General features: G+C 50.8%; 1 protein-coding gene and 1 non-coding gene across 2 annotated transcripts; both read right to left on the reverse strand.

The window, feature by feature from the left end:
• Nucleotides 1-3042: 3042 nt before the first annotated feature.
• Nucleotides 3043-10749, reverse strand: NAPSA (napsin A aspartic peptidase). The gene is given in 10 exon segments (XM_069457759.1): nucleotides 3043-3291; nucleotides 3294-3488; nucleotides 3670-3768; nucleotides 4146-4290; nucleotides 4383-4505; nucleotides 5963-6162; nucleotides 6506-6624; nucleotides 6815-6938; nucleotides 7015-7156; nucleotides 10676-10749. Coding segments are annotated over 10 exon segments (1269 nt in total). The 3' UTR covers nucleotides 3043-3243.
• A 5060-nt stretch (nucleotides 10750-15809) lies between these two features.
• Nucleotides 15810-15913, reverse strand: LOC138375200 (small nucleolar RNA U13). Its single transcript, XR_011231452.1, has one exon. It is a non-coding gene; the product is annotated as a small nucleolar RNA U13 (small nucleolar RNA).
• Nucleotides 15914-16427: the final 514 nt, after the last annotated feature.

Consider the following 16427-nt stretch of genomic DNA (forward strand, 5'->3'; position numbering starts at 1 on the left):
AAGGGACCTGGAGTGGAGAGTCTTGAGGGTCAGAGAACCTGGGAGAGGGGCCTTAGTGGGTCGAGAACTTCCAGCTGGTGAAGGAAGGAGGACGAAGCCTGGACAACTGCGGATTGCCGATGGGAGGACCAGGGGACGGGTAAGGACTAGTGAGGCGGGAGCACGAAGGGGATCAGAGAAGAGGGGAGAGGCCAAAGCGCCCGGAAGCACCGTCTAGAACTAGGCGATAGGCGGGACCGATGGAAAATGGGCCGGGTTGGGTGTCTGAGAGGTCCGGGGTTGCGGGAGAGACAGGGAGTTAAGGGGCGGGGCCAGAACTAGGTCGCCCGCCTGCGAGCGGGCCGGCCCCGCCCCCTGGGCTGTCCTGGGCTCCGGGAGGCAGGGCGCAGGCGCAGGGGCTGGGGCGGGGCCAGCGGCTGCGGCTGGGGCTGCGGTGGGAGGAGGCGGCGCCTGTGGGAGTGAAGGGGGCGGGTCAGGGGGCTGCGGGCATCCTCTGGCTGCACCGTCCCTGGCCCGCCGCCTCCCTCTGCAGGTGCGGCAGCTGGTTCGTATCGCCTCCCCACCCCACACCTGCTCCCCTTTCTGTGTCTCTTGGTGTCCCTTTTCCTCCCCATTCTCTGAGTATTTGTCCGGCCGTCTCTGTCCCCACCCCTCCGAGTCTCTGGCCCTGTCTTCCAAGTCTCTACCCTCCCTCTGGGTCTCTGAAATCTGTCCCCTCATTCTGAGTCTTTGCCCCCTCCTCTCTCTAGGCTTCAGTCCCTAGTCGCTCTCTCTTGGTCTCTGTACCTTTTTATCAGGGTGTGCCTTTCTCTGGGACTCTGTCCCCCTCTCCCTGAGTCTTTGCCCCCTCTTTGTGTCTATGTCCCCCACTTCCCCCCTCCCCCAGGCTCTGTCCTTTCCCCTCTCTGGGTCTCTGCCCTTTCGTCTGGGCCCCTCTCTCCTCCTTCTTGTTCTCTGATGACCTTCCTTCCCCCTCTCCCCTTTCCCCTATATTTTCCCCCTCCTCCCTCTCTTTACCCCCTCTGTCTCTGCCCTTTCTCTCTATCTGTCCTCTCTCTTTCTCCTTCTCTCTGGGTCTCTGCCCCTTCTCTTTCTGTCACCTCCCTGGGTCTCTGTTTCTCCCATGCCTCACCCCCTTTCTCTCTCTAAGTCTCTGTCTCCACTTCTTTGGGACTTTATCCCCCTCTCTTTATGGTGTCTGTCCCCTCTCTCTGGGTCTCTCTCCCTTTCTCAGAAGTTCCTCCCATCACCCCCTCTAATCCCTATCCTGGCTGGGACTGCGTCACTGCAGAGAGAGTTGCAGAAGCGGGGCCTGTTCTGCAGACCAGGGAGGTAGTTTGTCTCACTCTCCCATTGCCCCCAGTCCAGTATCCAGGATCCTGGGCCAGCCATTAAGCCCCTGATGGGACCCAAAAGGACAGAGAAAAGACCTGGGCACTTCCTACCCCTCCCTGCCCCAAATTCTGATGTGCCCCCAGGCAGAAGCAGGGAATCCTGAGGTGAGGGACTGGGCTGGGGTTGAGTGAGTCTCCTGGGAAAGTTGGGGGCCGGATGGAGGCTGGAGCAGGGTTGGGTAGGCCCTAGGGGCTGGGAGTAGAGGCTAGGCCCTAGGGTAAGGACCTAAGGAGTCAGCCATCCTCCCTTACACTCTCCCCCAACCCGACTTTTTTCTTCTGCTTTTAACAGCAGCCAGGCACGGGATCAAGTTACCAAATCAGCGTTTTTTTGCAGAGGTCAGAAGATGTGAGAGAAGGTGGTGGTTGGTGAGGGAAAAGGAGCTGGAACAGGGGAGAATATGGGATGAGACTCAGGATTAGAGGAGATGGGAGATGAGAAGAGGCAGTGGGCAAGGAGTAACAGGGTGGTCCAGACTCCCTCAGGGCCTGAGAAATTTGGATGCCATCACTCCCTCCTGGCCCTCCCCAGGCCCCACCAGAGCCTGCATTCTCCCCCACCTATTAGGGAGGAGGGGGCTTCTGGAGGCATGATGGGGGCTCAAGGTACAGGACACCCAGCGGGGTGTGTTCACAGACCAGGGGGAAATGGACTCTATTTATGGCCACAGACACCAGGAGGGGAGAGGCCAATGTCTGTCTACGTTTTCAGATCCTTTCCTCACCCCTGCTCCTCCCCAACCCATCCTTTCCCAGGCCCTCAAGGCACAAAATTCCTGAGAGCTTCAACTCCCACCGCCGTCATCCTCAGCGCCCTCTCCCAGCGTTTCCTCCCCCATTCCCTAAGGCCCTGGAATTGGGGAAGGGTCTTCCCCTCCCTGACCTCTAGGACCCCTTCCTTGTTCCCCGCCCCCATTCATATCAGCTACACATCCAGAAAAGGGGATCTCCGGACACTAAAGCTGACAACATGGGGACTCCCTGCCTACCATCTTGGTCCCCCGAGATCCTCCAAGTACCTTGGTCCCAAAGCTCAGAATCAAGGGGAATCTCTCCGCTCTAATCTTTGGGTCCCCGTCTCCCGAGTCCCCCGCCTCTAAAACTGGGATTTGGGCTGTCTTACCGTCCCCGACCCTGAACCTTCGCCCCCTCCCCGTACTCACCCCAAGTCGAGGCGAGGCGGGGATGGGGGGGATCCCGGGCTGGAGATGGGGGGAGGGGTGACCCAGCCTTGGCAGCTCTGGGCAGCAAGAGGCTGCGGAGGGGGGGATGACATCACCGCCGGAGGAGGGGCAGCACCGCTTCCCCCAACCGGGGGCTTCAAGCTCCGCCTTTATGGCGGACCCAGGGGTCCCGGAATCCCAAGGGGAGACAGAAGGAACAGGAGATGAGGTCCGAGGGAATGGTATCCCCTCCGCTTAGAACAAAGGTTGGGAAACCCTTTGCCGATTTCAGCCACCCCCCCCCCCGACTGCCACCTGTCGCTGCCGTCGCGACCTGTCGCCTCCCACGCATGTTGTGGCTACGCCCGCCTCCGCCAGGGCGTGAACACGGCATGGACTACAACGACCGAGATGCTCCGCGGTGCCGGGCGCCTTTGACGAGAGGCAGTGTAGACGAGGGGCTTCATGGGATTCGTAGTATAAGACCCCCTCACCAGTGTGCGCCTTGGAGAAAAAAGGTGATGTGTTTCCCGGCCCTCTCTTCCTCAACTCCGGAGGTCCAGACACTAATTTTTCTCTCTAAACATCACGCACTTAAAAGAAGCAACCCAGCCAGGTTCATTCAATGGAAATAGCGGGTTTTTACCGGGCAGTCTCACCTCCGCTACCACCCTGTATGCATGCGCTCAACTAGGGCGGCCACCGGGGAACTGCGCCTGCGCGGGCCCGCCTCCTCGCTGCCCCGCCCCGCCCCGCGAGGCCGAGCGCGCGCCAGGCCCACTCGGGCACCGCGGTGTGTGTCCCCGCGGTCGAAGACGGCCACGTAGGTTCCCAGGAAGACGTCGCCGAGAATCCAGAGGGGCCCTGCAGGCGGAGGCATGTCCAAGGCCTGGAAGCCGGACAAGCAGAGATGGACGCCATCCCGAGTAATCTGCGCACAAGAAGACAGGGCAGCTGGTTGTCACAAACAGGGGCCCTTTCCCTGCTTCACCCCGTCCACTACTTCTGGACAAAAAACGTTTCTGTGACCCCAACCCCGTCCTGATGCTGTCTCACTCCCAGCCCCACCCTCTCAAATCCAGTCATATGACGTCACTGTGACAGCCACCTACCTGGATGACGTAGTCCTTGGCCGTGAGGTTAAACCAGACCCCGCCAAGGAGGAAGGAGACTGGGGGGAGCGTTGAGATTTCCGAGCACTGGATGAGGTACTAGGGGAGAAGAGGAACAAGTGAAGATGGGAGAGTCCTGCTCTACCCAAATCCCTTGCGTGGCACCCGAGTGCCATAGGGTGATGTCCGTATTGTGCGCCTTGTGTGGACAAGCCTGTTGCCTAGGCTTCTGTCACCCAAGCCTAAATAAACCTGCATTATCATCCCGTCTCCCATCCACTGAGTCAGTCAGGATAGACACTTGGGAAGTGTCCTTGCTTCCTCCCATTACCCTCCAGCCCATCACTCATGAGTTCCAGTCCCTTCTGCCCTGGAATACCCGCTACCTACCTGCTTCCCACCCTCGGGCCCCAATGTTCACCATCAAATTGCTATCAGCCTCTCCAGCCCACACCCACCACAGACTGGGACCTTACTGCCCCAGCCAGCAGGCGGATTCCCCCAATGGCTGCATTCAGGGCCTGGATCTCCTCAGTGGGTCCTGTGATGAGAGATGTGCCCGTATCCAGGATGGCAGCACAGCCCTGGGCACAGAGAGTCAGCCCTGTGCCCACCTTCACACTGTGAGGGAGAAGGGGGCAGTCATTATAGGCAGGGTCCTAGGAGTCCAGGCCCCAACCCCAGCTCCAGGCCCAGAAGGTCAAGTCCCTCACCGTTCCATGTGGATCTGCCAGTAGGCAGGGATTGTGACTGGCACGAAGGTGAGGGGCGGGATGTAGTGTGCCGGGTCTGAGCCCCCCAGGACCAGCTCTCCTCCATCAGCCACATCAGGGTCCCTGTAGAGGCAGAGTGCTGTCAGTGTCACTGGCCTAGGAGTGGCCAGGGATGGGACTTCCTGCCAACCGGGTCATTTCTGGGGTTCTAGGTGGGGTAATGAGCCTGGAAGCAACGTCAGAAGTGAAGGGAAACGGTACTTTTCCTGATGGAGGTTCGGACTTTAGGGTGGTGGGGACTTCCTGAAATAGGGATGGGAGTTCTTGGTTTGGCTGTGGAAGTTAGAACTTTTGGGGAGAAAGTTCCTGAGTTGAATATCATAGTGACCAAGTGGAGCTGTGGAGTTTCGGAATTGGCTCTTGAGGGTGCGACTTGTGCAGGGGTGGGGTGGCTTCCTGGGTAGGTGGTGAGACTTTCTGAATTGCTTGTCCTGGTCTCTAGAGAGTTGTTACACTTCCTGAATTGGCTGAGAGTGATGGGAAGAGGGCGTGGGGACTTCCTGGAAGGTGTAGGAGGGTGGGATCTATCTACTAAGAAGTAGGTGGGACTTCTTGAGTGGGTTCAAGGTCAGGTTAACTGAGTGGGCATAGGATTTTCTGATTGTAATAGAATTTTCTTTTTTTTTTTTTGAGACAGAGTCTCACTCTGTTGCCCAGGCTAGAGTGAGTGCCGTGGCGTCAGCCTAGCTCACAGCAACCTCAAACTCCTGGGCTCAAGCGATCCTCCTGCCTCAGCCTCCCGAGTAGCTGGGACTACAGGCATGCACCACCATGCCCGGCTAATTTTTTCTATATATATATATTTTTTAGCTGTCCATATAGTTTCTTTCTATTTTTAGTAGAGATGGGGTCTCGCTCTTGCTCAGGCTGGTCTTGAACTCCTGAGCTCAAACGATCCGCCCAACTCGGCCTCCCAGAGTGCTAGGATTACAGGCGTGAGCCACCACGCCCGGCCTGTAATAGAATTTTCTGACTGTGGTGATAGGCCTCTGGGAGGGAAGGTAGAGACTTCTTGGATGGTGGGTGGGACTTCCTGGATTAAAACTGGCAATTCCTGACTTCTGGTAAGTGGTCTCAGATGGAATTTGAGCTTTCTTTGTGGTGAAGAGAGGGTTCCTAAGTTGAGTATTTGGTTGGGTGGGGCATGGAATTTCCTGTCTTGATTTTGAAACGTGGAGTGTTTTGAACAGCTGGTGAGTTTCTTTTAGTATGTCCCAAATTGCCATGCAAACGGTGGGACTTCTGAATGGCATTCAGGTGTTTCTGATATTGGGTAGGTGACTTCCTGAGTGGAGGACAGAATGTCCTGTGTTGGATGGATGGCTGCCTGAATGGAGAGTATAGGTTGGTAACTCTGAAAGGAGGTTGAGGCTTCCTGCATTGGTCAGTGAATTCCTGAACTAAGAGTGGAACTTTCTTTGTTGGGTAAGAGACTTCCAGAAGGAGGGCTGAACTTTCTTCTTGGGGATAAGACTCATAGACAGGTAGCTGTCATAGATAGGTAGTCCCTCCCCCAATACCTGTTGAGGTAAAACGAGAAGACAGGCTTATCCAGCAGCCCCTGCTCCACCAATATATCCAGCGGGGGCCGAACTCCTTCCACGGCCAGAATGGGAAAACCGAGTCCCAATATCCCGTCGAAGTGGGCAAAAGTGAAGACGATGCTGGGCTCCCACAGAGCTTCCCCAAAAACCACTGATGCACCCTTGATTCCTCCAATCTAGTGGTAGATTGAGATACGGCCAGTTACTTCTGGGAGGACATTATGTCCCCAAGAGCCTCCAAACCAATGCATGAATCCCAGGTCATCTGGAAACAAGCCCCAATGGCCTAGGAAACTTTGCCTCACTATTTGAGAAGCTCCGCCTCTCCACCCAAGAAGCCCCACCTCCCTCTTGAGAAGCCCCCACCCCTTCACTCAGGAAGGCCCACCTTCCCACTTGAAAAGCCCCATCCATCTGCTCAGGAAGCCCTTCCTCCTCAAGCCCTTCCCCTAAGCCAGATGATCTTAGACATTGGGGTTCTCCCAGGCACAAGCCTTCCTGAAGTCGAAGGTCACGCACAGTCAGCTTGTCCTCACTCAGGATTCCGGTCAGCCGCCCAGTTCCATACTGAATGGCAAACTTGGTCCCATTGGGCTGGAAGGAGCTAGAGGCTTTGGGATTGAAGCGGTGGTGGAACCCTAGGTCAGAAGGCCAGAGAGGTGTCACTGGGGTAGGGGAACCTCTCCAATGCCTCCTACCCCATTGACCTTCCGACCTGTAAGGGCCTCAGAAGAGAATGGGTCCTCCAAAACCTGGGGGAAGCTGAGGCCCAGCCCTGCCTTCTCCCTTTACCCCGATTCAGCCTTGTTCTCCCCCATGAAAGCTCACAGCAGGGCACACTGAAGAAGTGGCATCTCCTGGACGGGACCCAGAGGTTGGAGGAGCCAGTGTCAAAGACGACAGAGAAGTTTTGTGGAGGTGTTCCCAGCCCAATTTCCCCAAAATACTGGACCTGAGGCAAAGAAAGGGGAAATTGAGAGTTTGGCTTGAGGGCATGAGGGTGGGGGCTGTGCAGGGCTGTGACTCACATCCATGTACTTGGTGAGAGGCACAAAGCCAGGCTTGTCTCCAGGGAATGAGGCCCCCAACCTGGGGAGCTCTGCCAGTTCTCCCCATCTGCTCAGTGGGTTCAGGGTCCTGCATCCTGGGTGGACTCGGCGAAGAGGGATCCTGGAGGGAAGAAAAGAGGATTCTGGGAGTTGGGAAGCTACCCTTCCTGGAGACCCTCTACAATAGACTTTCCCAAATAGGGAAATAATGACAAATTAAACACCTCCAAGGCCCTACAATAGCAGTCATTACCAGAAACCCTATCAAAGATACCATGATGACAAACACCCAAAGACTTTACAAGAGCAAACCATCCCAAACAGACCTTCCCAAAGACCTTTCAGTATCCAAACACCTTAAAATAAGCCATTCCCAAGGAATTGACATTCTCAAAGGTCTCCAAAGACCCTAACATAAAATCCAGCCTTTGCAAAAACCCTGAGATGATGAGCCCTTGCATGCTTCATTCATGAGGTTGGGGACAATTTTCCCCACCATGGGGTGGGGGATGTAAGCACCAAATCTTAACTACATTAAAATACTTTGTAGATATATTAAAGACTTAATAGCAAATGTAAAATTATAAGAGCACTAGAAATGCTTTCTATGGGGGAAGTATTGATAAGTGCTACTCAAAAAGTTTAAGCCTCTGTACTCCCTCCCCACCCCACCCCCCCGAAAACTGCAAATAAAGTTAAAAGACAGGACCAGGTGCAGTGGCTCATGCCTCTAATCCTAGCACTTTGGGAGGCTGAGATGGGAGGATTGCTTGAGCTCAGGAGTTCAAAACCAGCCTGAGCTAGAGCAAGACCCCATATCTACAAAAGAATAGAAAAATTAGCCAGGTGTGGTGGTGCTTGTCTGTAGTTCCAACTACTCGGGAGGCTGAGGCAGGAGGATCATTTGAGCCCAGGAGTTTGAGGTTGCAGTGAGCTCTGATGACACCACTGTACTCTGGCCAGGGTGACAGAGCAAGACTCTGTCAAAGAAGGAAGGAAGGAAGGAAAGACAGAAAGAAAGAAAGAAGAGAGGGAGGGAGGGTGGCAGGGTAAGAGAGAGGAAGGAAGAGAGGAAGGAAGAAAGAAAGGAAGGAGAAAAGACAAAAATTCTGGGAGAGGGCCGGGCGCAGTGGCTCACGCCTGTAATCCTAGCACTCTGGGAGGCCGAGGCGGGTGGATCGCTCGAGGTCAGGAGTTCGAGACCAGCCTGAGCAAGAGCGAGACCCCGTCTCTACTAAAAATAGAAAGACATTATATGGACAACTAAAAATCTATATAGAAAAAATTAGCCGGGCATAGTGGTGCATGCCTGTAGTCCCAGCTACTCGGGAGGCTGAGGCAGTAGGATCGCTTAAGCCCAGGAGTCTGAGGTTGCTGTGAGCTAAGCTAACGCCATGGCACTCACCCTAGCCTGGGCAACAAAGTGAGACTCTGTCTCAACAAAAAAAAAAAAAAAAAATTCTGGGAGAAATAATTACAAGTTAAAAGTCAAAGAGTATTATCCCTAATATACAAAGAGCTCCTAGAAATAAATAAGTATAAGATAAACAACACAGTGTTGGGAGACAATCCTCCATGGGTCTCTCACATTTCTACAGAGGCACTGGCTTCCTTTGTCCAGACTGTCTTTTCAAGGATTTTGTTTTGTGAACAACTTTGGAAGACAGACAGTGTCCCCCTCTAGAGAAAAGGGTAGGCAGGCTTATGAAAAAGGCTCATAAAAAATTTAGACTCCCTAAGCTCAGGATGGTTTTCCTATAATACACCTTACTGCACATGCAGGTATCACCTGGCCTTACTCATTTCATCCTATGGAAACATGGGCTCAGAAAACTGACACAAATGCTGATACTCTTGCTACTATTCTTGCTCGGAGTAATAAACTGCCCTTTGTTTCTGACCTGGCAGTCTTGTGTCTTCTATGAGCAGCCATGAAACTGTGGCAACCTCACTTCACACTTTGACACTAAGTGGGAAAATGGACAAAGGACATGAACAGGTATTTTGCAAAAGAAGTACAAAGAGATTAGCCGGGCATGGTGGCGCATGCCTGTGGTCCCAGCTACTCGGGAGGCTGAGGCAGAAGGATCGCTTAAGGCCAGGAGTTTGAGGTTGCTGTGAGCTTGACGCCACGGCACTCTAGCCCGGGGAACAGAGCAAGACTCTGTCTCAAAAAAATAAAAAAATAAGAAGCATAAAGAGGTTCTAAACACATGGAAAGATGTTCAACCCCTGTAGTCATCAAAGAAATACACATGACAAGAGTGAGAAACCTTGTTTCACCCTGCGGATTGGCAAAGAACTGAGAATACTCACTGTTGGCTAGATTTGGCAAATATGTCTCAAATGCCTTAAAGTTGTACCCACCTTTTAACCCAACAATTTCAGTTCTAGGAATTTCATCTACGGGAGATCATTAGATGAATGCAGAAAGATGTGTTTAATTTTGGAAACTGGAGACACTCCAGTGGCCAACAATGAGCACACCTTAGCTCTGCTATACATAGAACGGAATCCATCGAACCATTAAAAAGGAGGAAGTAGCTCTCTGTACTAGTGGTTCTCAAATTTTAGCATGACACAAAATCACCTCCAGCAGGATGTGGGGCAAACCTTTCTGTAAAGGTTTTGCAGGCCATACACTCTCTGTCATAACTACTCAACTCTGTAAAAATCGAAGACAATATGCAAATGAATAAGCTTGGTTGGGTCACTTGAACTTTATTTTCAAAACCAGGTGGCAGGCTGGATTTGGCCTGTAAGCTGGGTGTTTGTCAATCCCTGACCCAGATGGCTAGTTAAAATTCAGATCTCATAGATTCTGATTAAGTAGGTCTGGGATGGGGCCCAGGAATTTGCATTTCCAACGAGTTCTCGGGTCCTGCTGATACTGTTGGTCTTGAGACTCACTGCTGTCTGCATTGACTTGGAAAAGGTCCATGATATATTAAGTTCAGAAAGCAGGCTAATAAACATCATGTGCAGTAATATTTTTGTACCTGCCCTTAGTCACTCCTTGGAGTGCTCCCCCCTCACTCACACCTTGGCCCCCACCCCCCAGGACTCAGTCTTTGAGAGGCACAAGAATGTGAAGTGGGGAAAACACTTCCTGGAACCCAGAGTTCCCGTGGGGGAGGGGAAGAGAGGAGAGGAAGGGAGAGATGGGGGAGGTAAGTTTGGGGCTTGGGAGCAGGACCCCTTGGTGGGGTCCCTGAAACTGGACTTCTTGAGACCTGAACAGAGTAGAGGGTGTGAATCTGGAGAGTCTTAGCTTAAAGGTCACAGATGTGGGTCTCCAAGATGGGGGAGTCACATGTCTGGAGACTCCAGTACCAGATCATCAGAGCTCAGAGAGGGATCTGCAGGGGGTTCCCAAAAACATATCCTGAGAGGAGGAGGAGGGGTTCTCAAGCAAGGGTCTGGGCATTGGATGGTCTTGGACTTGAAAGGGCTGTGGTCTTCGGAGATGCCAGAGTGGAGCCCTCAGCGATGAGAGCCCAGTTAAGAGATCTGGGAACTCAAGCAAGGGAAGTCAGAGATCCTGGGGTGTGAGGTTTGGGGAACTGGGGAGCCCCAGACTTAAAGGGCAAGAGGTGGATAATCTGTCCCAGGTTTGGGGGTGGCGGTTGGGTCACCATACCGGATCAGGGTGGCTCCGGTGGGCTCCACATTCAGCAGCAGCAGCAGGGGCAGCAGTAGCAGTGGTGGGGACATCTCTGAGGATCCAGGAGTGGACCCAGGCATCCTGGGGCCTCGTTTACTTTCCCTGAGACTCCACCCTGTTCATGCCCCACCCCCAGGTTTCGGAGGTGACCAGGACATGAAGTCTCTCAGGGGTTGACACAGGAGGACAAGGATGTTTTTGAAGATTTGTGCAGGGTATTTTTGAAGGGTCATCAGGAGTAGGATCCCAGGTGCCTCCTGCTCCTCGCTCTCAATTTTAGTGGTATCAGCAGGGGGTCTCCTTAGCTGGGACCACCTCCCCACCCCCATCCTTTAGCTTCTGTCACTTTTACTTCTAACTTTCACATCCTTTTTCTGAGATTCATTAACCACAAGTGTTTCTCTGGGCAAGTGGCAGGGACGGGCGGATGTCAGAGCAGGGTCTGGGGGGAGGGAGAGAGGGTTAGATTAGATGCCAGTGTCACATGATAAGTGGCACTGCCCAGTCTCAGGATCCCAACTCTTACTGTTCTATTTGGAAAATACTCACATACGCACACACAGATAAAAATCACCTGTAGTCCCACTACCATCTAAATCATATAAAAATTTGCAGTGCCTCTGTCTGTCCACCTGCCCCCATTCTTCCTGATTAAGTGTTCAAGTCTTAACAAGCATGAGAAATCCAGTGAAGACGTAGATTCCCAGGCACCACCCTCAGAGATTCTGGTTCAAGAGACCTGAGACAGGGCCCCAGAATCTGCATTTTTAAACAGACCCACTGATCATGGGGCCACAAACATCCCTATTGGAACTTTTTGGCTTTCTAGCTTAGATTTGCATGTCAATATCAGCATGCACTTTTTTTTTTTTTCAGTAAATAAAAGCAGACTTTACTTACTGATCTGCAATTGACTTACTTTTGGTTTTTATTTTATTTTTTCACTCACCACTATACTAGCGAGGAATTTTATTTATTTATTTACTTACTTAACCATATATACCTGGGACTTAAAAAAATTGATATAACTTCCCTACAGAGAACTGGACAAATCTTAAGTGTAAAGCACTATGGTTTCATTTATTTTCACCAACATTTTAGTATAAAGATTTTCAAGCATATTCATGCTCTAGGTCTGTAGGCTATTAAAAAAGAAAAAAATAACAAAAAAAATAAATAAAGATTTTCAAGCATAGATAAATGCTGTACATGTAAGATTTTGCATTTTCCTTTAAGTAAGTTTCACCTCAGATTTTTTTTAAATGAGATAAATTCCAGGGGGACCATTCAATGTTTGCATTATTACAATTATGTAAATAATGCTGTCATTTACAAGTATTGGAAAGACTTAGAGAAAAGCATATTTGGAAAGGTGTACTAGTTACCTAAGGCTATGTAACATGTTGTCCCAAAACTTAGGACAGAAACAATTATATATAATCTTTCATGGTCTCTCTTGGTTAGGAATCAGAAAGCAGCCTGGCCATGAAGTTCTGGCTCACTGGGTTGCAGGCAGCTGTTGGCTGAGGCTGCCCTCATCTGAAGGCTTCACCAAAGCTGGAGAATCTACTTTCAAGATGGTTCATTCACCTTGCAGTCAAGTGGCTGGAACCTCTCCACAGGGCTGCTTGAGCATCCTCACAACATGGCAGCTACTTCACCAGAGTGAGAGACCCAAGAGACCAAGGTGAAGCTGCAATCCCCTGTATGACCTAGCTTCTATAACCAACACTGTCACTTTCACGGTCTGCTAAGGGTCATACAGGTCAGCCCTCATTTACCGTGGGAGGAGAGGATACAAGGTTGTGAACACCAGGAGATGGGAATAACTGGGAGCCATCTTGGAGGCTGGCTGCTCCGGAGCCCAGCTTTGAACATGTTGAGTTTAGAATGCCTCAGTCATCCACAAGTGATGTCAGCTGTTGGATATACAGTTTTGAGTTCAGAAGAGAGGTCGAGCTGACAATAGAATGGGAGAGTTATTAAATATCTGTTATATATGTTGCAAATATTTTCTACCAGTTTGTCATTTTGTTCTTAACTGTGTTTATAGTGGTTTTGGTCGTATAGAAAAATGTTTTTCCTTTGTGGTCAATTATTTCAATTCTTTTTTTCCTGCAGGGATTGTGAGTATCCTAAATATTACTGTAGGCACCCCTCCAGGTGGATGCTTGTATGTAAAACACGTGGGTGACCAGGAAGCTCTTCCGATTAGGAGGACCTGTGAAGTCAGTCACACCTGCGGCCCTCTGAGGGATGATAACTTCGTGGCACAAGCCCTGCCCCTCTAATAGAATGGTTGTCAATCACTCTGTGGCTCCACCCCTTAGCTGTGAGTTATAGTCTGCCTCTGTGTGGCTCCTTTTTTCACAATGGCGCCACACTGGCAATCACTGTCACTCACTGCTATGGTTCGGCTCCTTATCTGCCTCATCTGTTACTTCACAAGATCAATGGCATCATCCTCTGTGGATCAAAGTGCTGGTAACGCCCTCCCCCTTCTCCCCCATGCCTTTATGTTGGCCCCGCCCCTTCCCATCAATCATTGCTATTTCCACCAGTCCCAGGCCTCTCTAAGTGTCCTTCGTCCTGCCCCTCTTTTGACTGCCTGATAATCCCACCAATCACCTCTCTGTGATGATAGAGGCGTTGCCTCAGCCTGTAGTAAAGAGGTCTTGAGGGGGCTTGGAGGGGCCCCAACTCTTGAACTTGGGTCCCCTTTAAGATGCTGCAGCAAGAAAGTACTGTCAACGGACCCTCGAGGAAGTGAATCTTCCAGGGCAGAGTTACAAAAAGGTGAGAGCCCAGGCAGAAAGGTGGGCCTAAGACCCCTAGGTTTCAGGAGCACCCTCAGCAACACCAGGAAGTGTGGCATTCAGTGAAGGGGAACCCCAAAGGAACAAAGGCTCAGGGGGTTCGCAGTAATGATGCAAGAGGGAGAAGGAGACACTGCAAGAGGGAAAGTTTTGAGTAGGAAGAAGAGATTCAGTGCATAGGCGGAGGGGCTGGCCTCTTACAGACTGTCCATGCCAGTCACGGGAGGGCAGAAGCGTACGTGTACTTCTGCAGGTGAGCTAGTAGTGTCCCTGGATGACCTTAGGGAAGTTTCCTTCTGGTTGCTTCTATTTTTCAGCAAAAGAAGAAGTGGGAATGGGGTGGGGGAAGCATTGGAGAGAGAAGGTTAGGACATGATTTCTTAGAGAAAGGGGAAGGGACCTGTAGAAGCCTTGCTGATTGGCTCTAAGTGTCCACTCGAGGTCTGCAGTCATGCGTCTGCAGTGTGTCCCCTCAGCATGCTCAGCTGATCGAGTGCAGCCACAGAGAAGGCAGAGTTCATGTGAACCGGGGTTGGGGCTTTGCCAGGTCCATGTGATTGAGAGAGAAAGACTTTGCAAGGGAGTGAAGTTTGTGTGTGCAAAGATGAGATAGTGGTGGCTGATCATAGAATCTATGCTGGGTGAGGAAGGAAAAGAAGTCATGGGGGAAGGGGAAGGACATAGAGAAAAAAGGGTAGGATCAAAGGACTGGAGGCTCCAATGGTGTCACAATTGAAAGACCCTATATGATTTGGCTCCGTTCCCTCTCTGACATCATCTCTTCCCCCCTCAACCTGTCTCTGCTCCAGCCCCGCTGCCCTCACGGGTGTTCCTCAAACACTTCACATATGCTCCTGCTTCAGGGCCTTTGCACGGCTGTTCTGTCTGTGCAAAGAAAAACCCTTACTCCCTCTCTTCCCTCAAATTTTTGCTTAAATGCCACCTTCTGAGTAAGGCCTACCCTGATCACCCTATTGAACACTGCCCCATTGTCCCCCAGCATTTCCCAATTCCATTTCTCTGCTCTATTTTTTCATAGCAGTTGTCACCTTCTAACGTCCTTCTGCATTTCACCGATTCTAAGATGCCACAGGTTGTAAGCCATGCGCACCATAGAAACCAGGATACTGTCTCTACTGGTTGTATTAGTTTCCTATGACTATTGTAACCAATTATCATAGACTTGGAAGCTTAAAACAACACATATTTACTCTCCTCAAGCGATCCTTTTGCTTCAGCCTCCCGAGTAGCTGGGACTACAGGCATGTGCCACCATGCCTGGCTAATTTTTTCTATATATTTTTAGTTGTCCAGCTAATTTCTTTCTATTTTTAGTAGAGACGGGGTTCTCTTGCTCAGACTGATCTCAAACTCCTGACCTTGAGCGATCCTCCCACCTCGGCCTCCCAGAGTGCTAGGATTACAGGTGTGAGCCACCGCACCTGGCCCTCTCAGATAACATCTTGAGCAACCAGACTTCTGAGTGTCAGCAGCTAACTTCCTCAAAGGCATTCATTCCTTCTGCAAAACAAACTCATACAATTTTCTTGTGACCCTGGAGTTGTCTCCTACTGCTTGACGACAGAGCAGTACACTCGCAGTTAGTGACTACTGTGGGAACGAAGGGTATTGAACAGGAAGTGAGAGATCAGAATTTTCATTACGTTGGTCACTAAAAATGTTGGGTACTAAATTCTTCAGTGGCCCGGCTACAAAACCCCACTATCTTTCTCCATTCCTCATTCATGTAGGAAGAGGGCTGTCATTCTTTTCCTGCTACTGCTTGCTGAACAGAGGCAAAGGTGGGGAAACTGAGGAATGGAACTTATCCACTTGAAGTTGAAGGTATTCGTGGGTGCCTGGCTGCATCCTGCATGCTGTAATACTGTCACCTGAGTGGAAAGTTTATAGCAGCACCTTAATCCACCCTTGATGACATTAATTAAGATATAAGCTACAACAATGATTAATTAATAATTTTTTGAGACAGAGTCTCGCTCTGTCACCCTGGGTGGAGGGCAGTGACATGATCATAGCTCACTGCAACCTCAAAGTGCTGGGCTCAAGGGATCCTCCTGCCTCAGCCTCCCAAGTAGCTCTACAAATGTGCACCATGACTCCCACTTAGTTTTTCTATTTTTAGTAGAAACGGGATCTCACTCTTGCTCAGGCTGGTCTCGAACTCTTGAGCTCAAGCGATCCTCCTGCCTCAGCCTCCTAGAGTGCTAGGATTAATTAATCAAACCACATTGATTAATTAATTAAACCAAATTGATTAATTAATTAATTCTTCATGTCAGACGGGTAATGTGCTGATGTCCTAACAAGGATTGAGGGAGGCACATCTCATGCATGCGTGGGAAAACCCAATCGTCATGCTTATGAACTACAAAAGGATCAAGCCAAATTTAAAGATGCTGGAAAATATGGATCAGATCCCTTGTGGGATCCCAGAAAACCAGTCATCTAATCCTGCTTCAGCTTCTTTTACCCATTACAACCATGCGGCTTGCTCCCTTCTTTGGCCCGTTACATTTCAACTTCAGCTGCGGAGTTAATATAAGCACAGCAGGAGGAGTTTGCTGCTATGAATACCCCGCCTTGTTCAGCTAACAGGTGACCTAATGCTATGTGGTTGTCCAAGGCAACTTTAGCTGGAGGATGCAAAGACTTTTGTTGTGCTGCGGAAGCTATAATGTGTAAAGTTGTGGATACGTTTCTAAGCACCAGGTGAGCAGCCACCCCACACCATGTACCCCCACGTGCACCCTGTGCCACTGGGAATCTTTCCTGGCGAATTCCCTTCAGGGAACCCCCAGATAGCATCTCCTTCAAAAATTCCTCAGGACACCTGGGGAAACAGTTTTAAGGAGCTTGTCCAGTGTCTGGTGACACTTTCATTGTGTACTGAG

The sequence above is a fragment of the Eulemur rufifrons genome, chromosome 24 (assembly GCF_041146395.1).
Source record: "Eulemur rufifrons isolate Redbay chromosome 24, OSU_ERuf_1, whole genome shotgun sequence".
NCBI lineage: Eukaryota > Metazoa > Chordata > Mammalia > Primates > Lemuridae > Eulemur > Eulemur rufifrons.